Consider the following 14,809-nt stretch of genomic DNA (forward strand, 5'->3'; position numbering starts at 1 on the left):
GTAATAAAAAAACTGTTCCCATTTCTTCCCGGAGCAAGATGTCACTGGGGTTGTCAACTGCATAAGGCACTGTGCACAGGCTTCACAGAGAATAATGTGAGTTAGACAGATACTTCCTTTGAGAGGCAGACTGAGAAAACCTAATGTCTGATAATTATCATTTTTCTCCCTGGAAAGGTAGGAGAAGAATCTCTCTGGAGGTGGGTGTTGGTCTGATCAATGGTTCGTGACACCCAAAAGTCTAAGCAGTCCTTTATTTCAAGTCTCTTTGTCTGGACAGGAGAATCAAAGTCACAGTCAGATGCCAGCCTCTGAGCTCCAGGCTTCAGAGATGCCTTTTCATTCAAGCATTACAACCGAAGATCCCAAGCCAGAGGAGAAACCACCAAGAAAGCACAAGGTGCCTCTGACGGCAGCAGGTATGCCTTTTGGGAAGTAGCAGTGTTTAGTGGGGCTGGTTCTAGATGGTCAAGATGTCATGAGCTGAGCTGAACCAAAGAGGACTAAGCTGCCAGGTGTTAGAGAAGTCAACTAAGGCAACAAGCCAAAGTGAAAGTAACAGTAAGCATCTCATCACTTACTGTGATAGTATAAGGAAGAGGATAAATAGGGGAAAACACTGACTCCCCAGTGTTCCATTTTCCCTGGGGACTGGCACCAGTCCAGGTCAGACGTGTATGAGCTCAGGCAGAGCTCACTGCCTAGGGAGCTGAACAAGCTTCCTGTCATTTTTTAAAAAAATTTTTTATTGTTATGTTAATCACCATACATTACATCATAAGGTTTTGATGTAGTGTTCCATGATTTATTGTTTGTGCATAACACCCATGCTCCATGCAGAATGTGCCCTCTTTAATACCCATGACCAGGCTAAGCCATCCTCCCACCCCCCTCCCCTCTAGAACCCTCAGTTTGTTTTTCAGAGTCCATCGTCTCTCATGGTTTGTCTCCCCCTCTGATTTCCCCCCCTTCATTCTTCCCCTCCTGCTATCTTTTTTTTTTCTTAACATATATTGCATTATTTGTTTCAGAGGTACAGATCTGTGATTCAACAGTCTTGCACAATTCACAGCGCTCACCATAGCACATACCCTCCCCAGTGTCTATCACCCAGCCACCCCATCTCTCCCACCCCACCACCCCCTCCAGCAACCCTCAGTTTATTTCCTGAGATTAAGAATTCCTCATATCAGTGAGGTCATATGATACATGTCTTTCTCTGATTGACTTATTTCGCTCAGCATAACACCCTCCAGTTCCATCCATGTCCCTGCAAATGGCAAGATTTCATTCCTTTTGATGGCTGCATAATATTCCATTGTATATATATATATATATATACCACATCTTCTTTATCCATTCATCTGTCGATGGACATCTTGGCTCTTTCCAGTTTGGCTATTGTGGACATTGCTGCTATAAACATCAGGGTGCACGTACCCCTTCGGATCCCTACATTTGTATCTTTCGGGTAAATACCCAGTAGTGCAATTGCTGGATCGTATGGTACCTCTATTTTCCACTTTTTGAGGAACCTCCATACTGTTTCCCAGAGTGTTTGCACCAGCTTGCATTCCCAACAGTGTAGGAGGGTTCCCCTTTCTCCGCATCCCCGCCAACATCTGTCATTTCCTGACTTGTTAATTTTAGCCATTCTGACTGGTGTGAGGTGGTATCTCATTGAGGTTTTGATTTGGATTTCCCTGATGCCAAGCGACGTTGAGCACTTTTTCATGTGTCTGTTGGCCGTTTGGATGTCTTCTTTGGAAAAATGTCTGTTCATGTCTTCTGCCCATTTCTTGATTGGATCATTTGTTCTTTGGGCGTTGAGTTTGATAAGTTCTTTATAGATTTTGGATACTAGCCCTTTATCTGATATGTCATTTGCAAATATCTTCTCCCATTCTGTCGGTTGTCTTTTGGTTTTGACTGTTTCTTTTGCTGTGCAAAAACTTTTTATCTTGATGAAGTCCCAATAGTTCATTTTTGCCCTTGCTTCCCTTGCCTTTGGCGATGTTTCTAGGAAGAAGTTGCTGCGGCTGAGGTCGAAGGTTGCTGCCTGTGTTCTCCTTTAGGATTTTGATGGACTCCTGTCTCACATTTAGGTCTTTCAACCATTTGGAGTCTATTTGTGTGTGTGGTGTAAGGCAATGGTCCAGTGTCATTCTTCTGCATGTGGCTGTCCAATTTTCCCAACACCATTTGTTGAAGAGACTGTCTTTTTGCCATTGGACATTCTTTCCTGCTTTGTCAAAGATGAGTTGACCATAGAGTTGAGGGTCCATTTCTGACCTCTCTGTTCTGTTCCATTGATCTCTGTGTCTGTTTTTGTGCCAGTACCATACTGTCTTGATGATGACAGCTTTGTAATAGAGCTGGAAGTCCGGAATTGTGATGCCGCCAGCTTTGTTTTTCTTTTTCAACATTCCTCTGGCTATTCGGGGTCTTTTCTGGTTCCATACAAATTTTAGGATTATTTGTTCCATTTCTTTGAAAAAAGTGGATGGTATTTTGATGGGGATTGCATTGAATGTGTAGATTCCTATAGGTAGCATTGACATCTTCACAATATTGGTTCTTCCAATCCATGAGCATGGAACGTTTTTCCATTTCTTTGTGTCTTCCTCAATTTCTTTCATGAGTATTTTATAGTTTTCTGAGTACAGATCCTTTGCCTCTTTGGTTAGATTTATTCCTAGGTATCTTATGGTTTTGGGTGCAAGTGTAAATGGGATCGACTCCTTAATTTCTCTTTCTTCTGTCTTGTTGTTGGTGTATAGGAATGCCACTGATTTCTGTGCATTGATTTTATATCCTGCCACTTGACTGAATTCCTGTATGAGTTCTAGCAGTTTTGGGGTGGAGCCTTTTGGGTTTTCCACATAAAGTATCATATCATCTGCAGAGTGAGAGTTTGACTTCTTCTTTGCCGATTTGGATGCCTTTTATTTCCTTTTGTTGTCTGATTGCTGTGGCTAGGACTTCTAATACTATGTTGAATAGCCGTGGTGATAGTGGACATCCCTGCTGCGTTCCTGACCTTAGGGGGAAAGCTGTCAGTTTTTCCCCATTGAGAATGATATTCGCTGTGGGTTTTTCATAGATGGCTTTTATGATATTGAGGTATGTACCCTCTATCCCTATACTCTGAACAGTTTTGATCAAGAAAGGATGCTGTACTTTGTCAAATGCTTTTTCTGCATCTATTGAGAGGATCATATGATTCTTGTTCTTTCTTTTGTTAATGTATTGTATCATGTTGATTGATATGTGCATGTTGAACCAACCTTGCAGCCCAGGGATAAATCCCACTTGGTCGTGGTGAATAATCCTTTTAATGTACTGTTGGATCCTATTGGCTAGTATTTTGGTGAGAATTTTTGCAGCCATGTTCATCAAGGATATTGGTCTGTAATTCTCCTTTTTGATGGGGTCTTTGTCTGGTTTGGGATCAAGGTAATGGTGGCCTCATAAAACGAGTTTGGAGGTTTTCCTTCCATTTCTATTTTTTGGAACAGGTATTAATTCTTCTTGAAATGTTTGGTAGAATTCCCCTGAGAAGCCATCTGGCCCTGGGCTTTTGTTTGTTGGGAGGTTTTTGATGACTGCTTCAATTTCCTTAGTGGTTATAGATCTGTTCAGGTCTTCTGTTTCTTCCTGGTTCAGTTTTGGTAGTTGATACATCTCTAGGAATGCATCCATTTCTTCCAGGTTATCTAATTTGCTGGCATAGAGTTGCTCATAATATGTTCTTATAATTGTTTGTATTTCTTTGGTGTTGGCTGTGATCTCTCCTCTTTCATTCATGATTTTGTTGATTTGGGTCATTTCTCTCTTTTTTTTTTTTGATAAGTCTGGCCAGGGGTTTATCAATCTTGTTCATTCTTTCAAAGAACCAGCTCTTAGTTTTGCTGATCTGTTCTACTGTTCTTTTGGTTTCTATTTCATTGATTTCTGCTCTGATCTTTATTATTTCTCTTCTCCTGCTGGGTTTAGGCTTTCTTTGCTGTTCTTTCTCCAGCTCCTTTAGGTGTAGGGTTAGGTTGTGTCTTTGAGACCTTTCTTGTTTCTTGAGAAAGGCTTGTATTGCTATATACTTTCCTCTTAGGACTGCCTTTGCTGCATCCCAAAGATTTTGAACACTTGTGTTTTCATTTTCATTGGTTTCCATGAATTTTTTAAATTCTTCTTTAATTTCCTGGTTGACCCATTCATTCTTTAGTAGGATGCTCTTCAGCCTCCATGTATTTGAGTTCTTTCCGACTTTCCTCTCATGATTGAGTTCTAGTTTCAAAGCATTGTGGTCTGAAAATATGCAGGGAATGATCCCAATCTTTTGGTACCAGTTGAGACCTGATTTGTGGCCTAGGATGTGATCTATTCTGGAGAATGTTCCATGGGCACTAGAGAAGAATGTGTATTCCGTGGCTTTGGGATGGAATGTTCTGAATATGTCTGTGAACTCCATTTGGTCCAGTGTGTCATTTAAAGTCTTTATTTCCTTGTTGATCTTTTGCTTAGATGACCTGTCCATTTCAGTGAGGGGGGTGTTAAAGTCCCCCACTATTATTGTATTGTTGTCAATGTGTTTCTTTGATTTTGTTATTAATTGGCTTATATAATTGGCTGCTCCCATGTTAGGGCATAGATATTTACAATTGTTAGATCTTCTTGTTGGATAGACCCTTTAAGTAGGATATAGTGTCCTTCCTCATCTCTTATTACAGTCTTTGGTTTAAAATCTAATTTGCCTGATATAAGGATTGCCACCCCAGCTTTCTTTTGGTGTCCATTAGCATGGTAAATGCTTTTCCACCCCCTCGCTTTCAATCTGGGGGTGTCTTTGGGTCTAAAATGAGTCTCTTGCAGACAGCATATTGATGGGTCTTGTTTTTTTAATCCAATCTGATAGCCTGTGTCTTTTGATTGGGACATTTAGCCCATTTACATTCAGGGTAACTATTGAAAGATATGAATTTAGTGCCATTGTATTGCCTGGAAGGTGACTGTTACTGTATATTGTCTGTGTTCCCGTCTGGTCTATGTTGCTTTTAGGCTCTCTCTTTGCTTAGAGAACCCCTTTCAATATTTCTTATAGGGCTAGTTTCGTGTTTGCAAATTCCTTTAGTTTTTGTTTGTCCTGGAAGCTTTTCATCTTGTTCTATTTTCAATGACAGCCTAGCTGGATATAGTATTCTTGGCTGCATATTTTTCTCATTTAGTGCTCTGAATATATCATGTCAGTCCTTTCTGGCCTGCCAGGTCTCTGTGGATAGGTCTGTTGTCAATCTAATATTTCTACCATTGTAGGTTACAGATCTCTTCTCCCGAGCTGCTTTCAGGATTTTCTCTTTGTCTCTGAGACTCGTAAGTTTTACTATTAGATGTCGGGTGTTGACCTATTTTTATTGATTTTGAGAGGGGTTCTCTGTGCATCCTGGATTTTGATGCCTGTTTCCTGCCCCAAATTAGGAAGTTCTCTGCTATAATTTGCTCCAATATACCTTCTGCCCCTCTCTCTCTTTCTTCTTTTTCTGGGATCCCAATTATTCTAATGTTGTTTCGTCTTATGGTATCACCTATCTCTCGAATTCTGCCCTCGTTATCCAGTAGTTGTTTATCTTTTTCTCAGCTTCTTTATTTTCCATCATTTGGTCTTCTATATCAGTGATTCTCTCTTCTGCCTCATTTATCCTAGCAGTTAGCGCCCCCGTTTTTATTGCACCTCATTAATAGCCTTTTTGATTTCAACTTGGTTAGATTTTAGTTCTTTTATTTCTCCAGAAAGGGTTTCTCTAATAACTTTCATGGTTTTTTCAAGCCCAGCTAGTATCTTTAAAGTGATGATTCTGAACTCTAGATCCAACATCGTACTAATGTCCGTATTGAGTAGGTCCCTGGCAGTCGGTACTACCTCTTGTTCTTTTTGTTGAGGTGATTTTTTCCATCTTGTCATTTTGTCCAGAGGAGAATAGATTAATGAGAGAACACAATGCTAACAGGGTAACAACATCCCCAGAAAATATACTCTAAAGAAATCAGAAAAGACCTGAAGCCAGGGGAAAAGAAAGGGAAAGAAAGAAAAAAGAAAAAGAAAAAAAGAAAAAGAAAAAGATAAAAACAAACAAAAACAGAACAAAACAAACAAAAAACAGAATGTGATCAAATATGATCAGGCTGGTGCATAGATCAGTGCCACACACTAGATTTTGGGTGCATTTTGGTCTGTTAGAAGAAAGTGCGTCCCAAAATTTTAAAGAAAGAAAAACTTATATATGTACAAAAATAAGGGTTGATATGATGAAGGGATGGAATATGACTGTAAAGATGAAAATTATAAAAAGTTTTATAAAAGGAATTGATAAGAAGTTGGTTGAAAAAAGAAAGAAGAGGATTTTAAAAAAAAGAAAAAGAAAGGGAGAGAATGTGATCAGGCAGGAGAGTAGAACAAAACCATACACTAGAGATTTAGGGTATATTTTGATCTGTTAGAAGAAACTATCTCAAAATTTTAAAGAGAGAACAATTTATGTATATATATGCCAAAAATAAGGGTAACTACTATGAAGGGAGAGAATATGACTCTAAAAATGAAAAATAAAAATGTTTTTTTAAAAAGGGATTGATAAGATGTTGGTTGAAAGAGGGAAAAAGAAAAATTCCAAACAAAAAAAAACAGTTAAAAAAAAATTAACTTTGAAAGACTAAAGAATCATGGTAAAAAAGCCATGGATTCTATGTGCATTATTCCCCTAGCGCTGGAGTTCCGCCATTCTCATTGATCGGTAAACTTGGTCTTGGCTGGCTGTTCTCGCTGATCTTCTTGGGGAGGGGCCTGTTGCCGTGGTTCCCAAATGTCTTTGCCGGAGGTGGAATTGTCCCACCCTTGCTGGTCCGGGCTGAGTAATCTGCTCAGGTTTGCTCTTGGGAGCTTTTGTTCCCTGCAAGCTTTCCATACAGCTTTGGAGGACAAGAGTGAAAATGGTGGCCTCCCAATCGCCGCCCTGGCGGAGCCGAGAACTTGGGGCCCCACTCCTCAGTGCGCCCCCAGAGAAAAGCAGTCAGTCACTCCCGTCTCCCTGGTCTCTGGCTGCACTCTGTGCTCACCCGGCCTGTGACCGAGCATTTCTATCTCTGTCACCCGACCCCGTGTGGTCTCCAAACCCAGCAGATCCCTGCGGTGCACTCCCGTGCTGCTCCTCCCAGGGGAGGAAGGGGAGTCTCCCCGGATCTGCTGCTTGTTGGGTCCCTGCTGGAGGAGCAGTGGCCCGACTGTGCTGTGGATCACGGTTTATGGCAACCCCGAGCTGAGAGCCCGTGCCTTGGCTCTGTCTCTGCAGCCGGCTTCCCCGCTCTGATCCCTGGGAGCTCTGCCGCACTCAGGCACCCCTGGTCTTTCTGTGACCCCGAGGGTCCTGAGACCACACTGTCCCATGAGGGTTCCACGCCCTGCTTAGCCACTGGAGCGATGTCCCTCAGCGGAGCCGACTTCTAAAAGTTCCGATTTTGTGCTCCGTGGCTCTATCACTTGCCAGAAGTGGCCGATGGAGGCCCCCTCCCCCACCGTCTATCCTCCTGAATATTGTCTCGGATTCACTTCTCCACACGTCCTACCTTCCAGAAAGTTGTCGCTTTTCTGTTCAGAGAGTTGTTGCTATTCTTTTCTTTGATCTCCTGTTGAGTTTGTAGGTGTTCAGAATAGTTTGATCCCTATCCAGCTGAATTCCTGAGACCAGATGAAATCCAGATCTCCTACTCCTCCACCATCTTGCTCCGCCCCCCTGCTTCCTGTCATTTTATGCAGGAGGGGGAGGGAGAAGTAGAGGGGAAGAGCTAGGAGTGGAAATGTACTGAGTACTGAGTCAGAGTAGGGCAAGTGTCTTGATGTCTCACTTCTTCCTCTTGATAAGGAGGTCTTGTCAGAAATACCTGAGGAAAGCATCTGAATAGGGGCTTCTGGGTTAGAAATGTAGATGTGTATATGTGCATGGCTGCCCAGGGGAACCTGAGCCCTTGAGCAACTTTTCAGAGAGTTCATGTACTGGCTCTGCACCAATGCTGGTGTGGGGATGGCAGTTTCCCCATGAGCCCTGCCAGGAAGTCTTTGTAATTACCTATGGTTGGGCCTGAAAGATCACACATAAGTTTTTGGCCAGGAGCCCAACTCCTCACAAGGTTCAGAGATTCATCCCCTATTCGAATTCAAAGAAAGAGAACCAACACCCACTGTGCCAACATTATCTGACACTTAGAGCTCTTTACCCACAGCTTTGAAATTGTTGTCCTTCCTCTTCTTAAACAATCTTAGGAACCACCCACAAGGCAATCACTTCAGTCTTGAGTTAGTTCTGCCTTTAAAGAGCTCATATCTCCTTCCTTGCTCTCTTAGGTCTTGGTTCTATCTTCTGGGCTAAGAATATGCCTTATTCAGCTTTCACATGACTGCCCTTCACACAGGTCTTGTCTCTCATGTCTTTTTTCCTTCTGGCAGTTCCTTCTCCAACTCTTCAGCAGTTTGTCAAATAATGTGGTGCCTTCCCCTCCCACCCCCAATCCCCAGGACTCTCTCTCTCAGCACTCTCCAGTTTATCTCCTTAAAGTTTGAACCCCACCCCACCTGCTGCCAGACCAAACACCAAACACCTGATGGGGTCTGGCCAGAGAAGGGTAGAGAAGAGCAAACACATGTTCCTTCCTTGCAGTCTGAGCTGCAGATTTGAGTGGGAATACCTCCTGGGCCTTTAAAGTTGCACTTAGTTACTTGCCTGGCCCTTGAAGACATTATAGTTTGCAAACCCTCTTGGGATAAACTATTTGTGTAGGCCCAAACTTGGAAACTGCTGCTGTAACTACATACTACTTGACACTAGCTTTCCTCCTCAAATTTTTACCAATGCTGCTGCAACCCATAGCTTTTAGCAAAGGGCTAAATTCTTCCTTTCCCTTCCTTATGTTTCCCTCCTGATGTATTGAAATAGTACAACACCTTAACATTTATCCTTTACATTTCTACCCTGTGAGATTGAAGACACATGGTCCTTAGTAAGGCACCTAGTTGATGAAAGGAGTGACTGTCTCATGAACTAGAAGGGGTGTCATCATCAGGACCCTGGGTAAATCCCCATGTTGCCTCAACCAACAACTATAATGTCTTTCACACAGAGGCCCTAAAGTTTTTTAAGAACCAGCTATCTTCATATGAGCAAAGTGAAATTCTGGGCTACACAGAGCTGTGGTTCCTGGGGCTTGAAGCAGAGAAGCTCCACATGACTCCTGAGAAGTTCAGCAAAACAAGTTTTGATGATGAACACGGCTCCTATATGAAGGTGATGGGGAATAGGTAACTCCAGGGGCCTGGGGCTTAAGGACAAGAAGTAGTCTGGAAAGGAAAAAAAAAAAAGGTGTGTGTGTGTGTGTGTGTGTGTGTGTGTGTGTGTTTTAATAGCATTTGGTGCCAATACATCTCAGACTAGGCATCCTGAAGGATTCTAGTAGTTGCTAAACCAAAGAAATGCCATGTTTAAAAATGGGAAAACTGCAATTAATATACAAACTACTCTGCTAACAGAGTACTGATTTTTCTCCAAGAGTATTTGGAGTAACAGGTTTGTGTCCTGGGCAAATTTCCACAGGCTCTTTTTTCTGCATAGCTCTGCACCCATTGGAAAGGCCATACTTCATGGAATAAGATGCAGTCTTCCCAACATCCTCTTTTTTGTCTCCTCCATACAAGCCCATACATGGACCTTTTTCTATTTCATTTTAAATGCCATTTCTCCACAACCAAGAAAAGTTCTTGTCATTGTAGTCTCTGGCACCTAGTCCTTGACTCCTTTCAATTTCCCAAAGATGGATCCTAGCAAAGCTGGATCTCTCCTTCTCCTCTTCTGATTGTAATCTGGGGTTCTCCAGGACAGTGCCTCTTACCAGCCTGAAGGCAAAATCCGGGCAGTGAAAAGTGTCTCTTTTGCTTCAGAAAGGAATTTCCACTTCTGAAAATGTCCAGATATGTGATGCTTAGTCTACCAGGTTAGTAGGCTACTGGGAAATTCCTCCTCTGGACATTTCTTCACAACTTGGTTATATTTAAAGATTGGTCTTTGATGGCTTCAAAGAAGAGACATATTTCTTTTTTTTTTTAAAGATTTTATTTACTTATATGACAGAGAGATAGATAGAGAGCACAAGTAAGCAGAAAGGCAGGCAGAGGGATAGGGAGAAGCAGACTTCCTGCTGAGCAGGGAGCCCGACGTGGGGCTCGATCCCAGGACCCTGAGATCATGACCTGAGCCAAAGGCAGCTGCTTAACTGACTGAGCCACCCAGGTGCCCCAAAGAGACATTATTTCTTAAGAGTATTTAGAGCTGTGTTTCTCAAGGTTTACTATACACACTAATCCCCTGGAGATCTTGTTAAAAATGTGGATTTTTATCCAGCAGGTGTGGGACGGAGCCCCTGAGATTTTTGCCTTTTTCAAAAGTTTCCAGGCAATGCCCATGCTGCTGGTCCTTGGGTCACACTCTGAGAAGGAAGGATTTAGAGTTTCTGGCACAAATCCTCAATCTAGTGCCCTGGTTCTCAACATTTTTAGGCCAAGGATCCCTTTGGGAGTCTGATATATGCTGTAAGTACTTATTCCAGAAAAGGCACCCTGAACATACATAAAGTTTCAAAGAGGGGTGGGCTGTTAATGGATCCTTGGTTAAGTATCTCCAATACAAACCTTACTTCCAATTCATCCAGACATCCTCAGCTCCTCCACCCCAAACCCTACCTGGGTGTAGAGTCTCTGGGAAATTCCCCAGGGATGTCAGCACTACCTTTAAGTTAATTCACTGGAACTCAGTTCCTCAGTCTCAAATATTAGGGAGCTATGCTACTGGTGGAGGCAGGCAGGTAGATGATGCTTGCTCACTGTATACTCAGAATCTCCATCTTCATTGCATTCCAGTGCGTGCCAAATTCCCAAACAAGCAGCACAATTGCATTCTCATTTCTATTGTCAGCGATCATTAATTGAATACCTATTTGAGAACCTATCATATGCTTGAGCATGTGCTAGACTCTGGAAATATAAAAGGAAATATAAAAATGAGTACAACCTGGTTCTTAGCCTCAAGTAATGACAATCAATGTCAAAGTTGACATGTAGATAAATAATTATGATACAACCAAACTGGTGACCTGTACAAAATACCTTTATGCCAACATGTGCAGAACTTGTCCATTGCCCTTTCCCTGTACATTGTCATAACAAACCTGTACAAGTAGGGCAATCCACTTCCACAATTAGTAAAGTTGTACCTGTTCATATTCATGATCCTGATTCCTGCTATATGAAAGAACTACCACCACAGAATCACAAACACTTCCTGAGGACTTGTATACAAACATATGTCTTTCATCTCTCCCAAATTCCTGAGTGCAAAACTGGGAATCAGAGATTCTCAGAACTGGAAGGCATTAGAGGTTCTTATCCAGGATCTTCAGTTACAGATGAGAGCACTCAGCTCAGAGTTAGTAAGTGACTTGTCTGAAGATATGCAGATAAAGTCTTTTTAATTAAAAATTTCCCGTTGCTTTGAATAAATACCTGTTCTCTAGTTTCCAGCCCTTGGAGGGAATGGGTGATTCTGGCTCTTGGAAAATGCTTCTCTTCTTAGTTGAGAAAGGTTTGAGTTCTGTACTGCTTACTGTCAAGTTAGAATTAAATCTGGATAAGTCAAGAGGAGAACTAGATCTGACCAGGAAGAGGCAGAACAGACACACCAGGGGTCTGAAATAGAACTTCCCCCAAACTGAGGCTACTGCTCAGCTGCATTCAAGAATTATGAAATATCCAAACTGGAAGGGACCTGAGAGCCACTTTGTTCAGTCCTCTTACTTTGCAGGTTCCCACATAAGCAGAAAACTAGAGGTAATAGCAGGGCTGGGACTAGAACCCAAGTTTTCTTTTTTTTTAATTTTTAATTTTTAAAGATTTTATTTACTTATTTGTCAGAGAGAGAGAGACAGAGAGAGAGAGAGTGGGTGTGTGTGTGTGTGTGCACAAGCAGGGGGAGCGGCAGGCAGAGGGAGAAGCAGACTCCCCGCTGAGCAGGGAGCCTGATGCAGGACTCGATCCCAGGACCCTGATCATGACCTGAGCCTAAGGCAGACGCTTAACCAGACGGAGCCACCCAGGTGTCCCTAGAACCCAAGTTTTCTAAAGACCATCCAATGTTCTTTGCACTGCCTGACATGGATAGAGCCTGTGGGACCTTCCTGGCACCACCTTGGTAGCCTGGGATCCGAGCAACAACCTAAGCAATGAGAGGAGGATGGGAATTACACAAATACCTGGTGCAGTTCAGAAAGTTCCCCCAGGCGTAAACCATGGGCTGACACAGGGGCCCCACTATCAGGGAAGCCCCAGAGCCTATGACTCTGTTCCTTACCCTGGTCTGGCTTCTGCAGGTCCTGCATGACCACATTGCCTACCGCTATGAGGTTTTGGAGATGATCGGGAAAGGGTCCTTTGGACAGGTGGCCAAGTGCTTGGATCACAAAAACAATGAGTTGGTGGCCTTGAAAATCATCAGGAATAAGAAGAGGTGTGGTTTGGTAGATGGCCTAGGCCATGGGAGAGGTGGTCTGCGTGATTCTGGCCCCTTCATAATGCCAACCCTTCCTAACTCTGCGTTTTCCTTTGATCTTCCTCATCCTTTTCCTCTTTCTCTATCTAATTTCACAATGGGGCACAGAGGAAGCAAGAATATGAAGCTTTTAGTGCTTTCTGCCCCCTCTCCCTGGACAGTCTTGTTGGGGTGATGGGGAGGGGCTGGAGAAAGGGGCTAACTGCTGTAGCATGACATGACACTGTGAATTCTGTCCCCATTTCCTATCCTCCCTGCCACTCCCCCACCACTTCAGATTTCACCACCAGGCCCTGGTGGAGCTGAAGATCCTGGAAGCTCTCAGAAGGAAGGACAAAGACAACACCCACAATGTGGTACACATGAAGGACTTTTTCTATTTTCGCAATCATCTCTGCATCACCTTTGAACTCCTGGGGTCAGCTGCTTTTTCTTTTAATTCATTTTCTTTTGAAAAATTGCTTAAGGTGACAGAAAAGAAATTTTGAGGTCAGAACACTAGATTTTTCTAGATGTGAGCTTTTAATGACTAGAGTGGACACGATGGCCAAGGAGTCAAAGGAGCTGGGCCCAAAGCTGCCCATCTCACCCCATCCCTCAGTCATGCCTGTCACCTGCCAGCATACTCAGGATGTGCTGCCTAAGTTCTGGGTGCCAAACTGGGTGACATAACCAATTCAAGCCCTCTGCCCTCAAGATTGATACTGAAATATACTGAAAAGGACTATCCTTTGCCACCATGTCCCCACTCACTGGCTTTATAATCCTGTGGTGCTGAGGTTGGAACCCAAGGGAACAGGAAGCTAGCTGTTCCCAGTGGGGAAAGGACTTTGATTTTGAGCAAATAGGGATAGGAGCAGGTATTTTTGGTCAGGAAGCAGAACCTGACTGAAATAGATTGGCATCACCTAGCTGAATATTGGAGCTGGAAGGGTGTGATAATTGGAAGGACATGCTAATTTGATTACTTTTCTCTCTGAGAAGACCATCTTCCATAATTTGAACAAAACCAGAAACCCAGAAAGCGTTTAGCAAAGGGGAATAATTAGGGTAGATGCTCAGAGGCTCAGTATTATGGGATTCACTGAGCTGGTAGCTTGGTGCTCCCATGACACCATTGCTGTTAGTGAAATTCTAGGAACCAGCTAAATTGGAATCAGAAGGAAGGTTGATACTCTTCTCAGCATCTCTGATGACTACAAAATGTGGTCCACTTCCCAGTATACAGAGGCGAATTATCTTCCTTCTGTCAAAATGAACAAGCCAGGCTGCCTTTCTAGACCATTACTCACAGTATTTGCACAGTTAGATGTCATTGTACTTAAAAAAGCTCTGAAAAGAGAGGGGGGACAGGCGTGCGGAGGGTGAATCCAAAGACCAGAGAGGTTAGGAGTTGCCCAGGGTCACACAGCCAGTCAGAATGAGGCTAGAGCTTCACATCTCCCCTGTACTCCCCAAGAACGAATAGCTTCCTAAATACTTCCAGAGTTAGAGAAGGCTTGGAAATGGAAGATTGGGAGAAACCAGGAAGGAGATGTTTCTGGGTTGTGCCCCTTCTTTCCCTCCTCTCCCCATCTTATGGTTTGCAGAGTCACAAACTGGCAGCTCACAGATATATTTTTCTTGTTAAAATGCTTTGCATTTGTTTCCAACATTTGTAAGTCAGCAGATTTCACATAATATAGCAGGCTTTTATACAATAGTGCAGGCTTCTGCCTGTTTAGAAAATTTGGTATAATCTAGCAAGAGTAAACCCTCATTTCTGCAAGGCTACAGTTGGATGGAACCAAGCATCCAGGCTCACTTTAGATAGGGTAGGGCTTCTCCATTTTGCCTCAGCCCCTATCTATCCACTCTCTTGTTGCCTTACCTATCAGGAACATTTATATGTCTTTAGATAGCCTTGTTAGTTTGGGGCAGGGGTGGCCACTTGGTTGGGTGGTGGACTTCCTGGATCTCTTCCAAGGGCCTGAGAAACTATGAATATTTCAGAAGTTTGGCCCAACGTTTTAACACCCACATGAGTAACAAAGTGGTTAATGACCTTGCCACATAAGAAACAAGGGGACATCTGAAAGCCCAGCACAGTGGAGTTCACACCAGATCCACCATGAATCAAGGGGAAGGTTGAGTTTATAGGATTTGAAAGCCCTGCCTCCTGGTCTGCGGTTTGC

The 14,809-nt window shown here is 43.1% G+C and overlaps 1 protein-coding gene across 1 annotated transcript in view; it reads left to right on the forward strand.

Moving 5' to 3' along the window:
- Nucleotides 1-286: 286 nt before the first annotated feature.
- Nucleotides 287-14,809, forward strand: part of DYRK4 (dual specificity tyrosine phosphorylation regulated kinase 4) — a 34,513-nt gene continuing 19,990 nt past the window's right edge. Inside the window, exons 1-4 of the mRNA XM_032391054.1 lie at nucleotides 287-419; nucleotides 9,163-9,326; nucleotides 12,457-12,593; nucleotides 12,913-13,053. Coding sequence (XP_032246945.1) covers nucleotides 302-419; nucleotides 9,163-9,326; nucleotides 12,457-12,593; nucleotides 12,913-13,053 — 560 coding nt within the window. The 5' untranslated portion in view covers nucleotides 287-301. The remainder of the gene's footprint in view (nucleotides 420-9,162; nucleotides 9,327-12,456; nucleotides 12,594-12,912; nucleotides 13,054-14,809) is intronic.

This window comes from Phoca vitulina, unplaced genomic scaffold (assembly GCF_004348235.1).
Source record: "Phoca vitulina isolate PV1807 unplaced genomic scaffold, GSC_HSeal_1.0 scaffold59, whole genome shotgun sequence".
NCBI classification, from domain to species: Eukaryota; Metazoa; Chordata; class Mammalia; order Carnivora; family Phocidae; genus Phoca; species Phoca vitulina.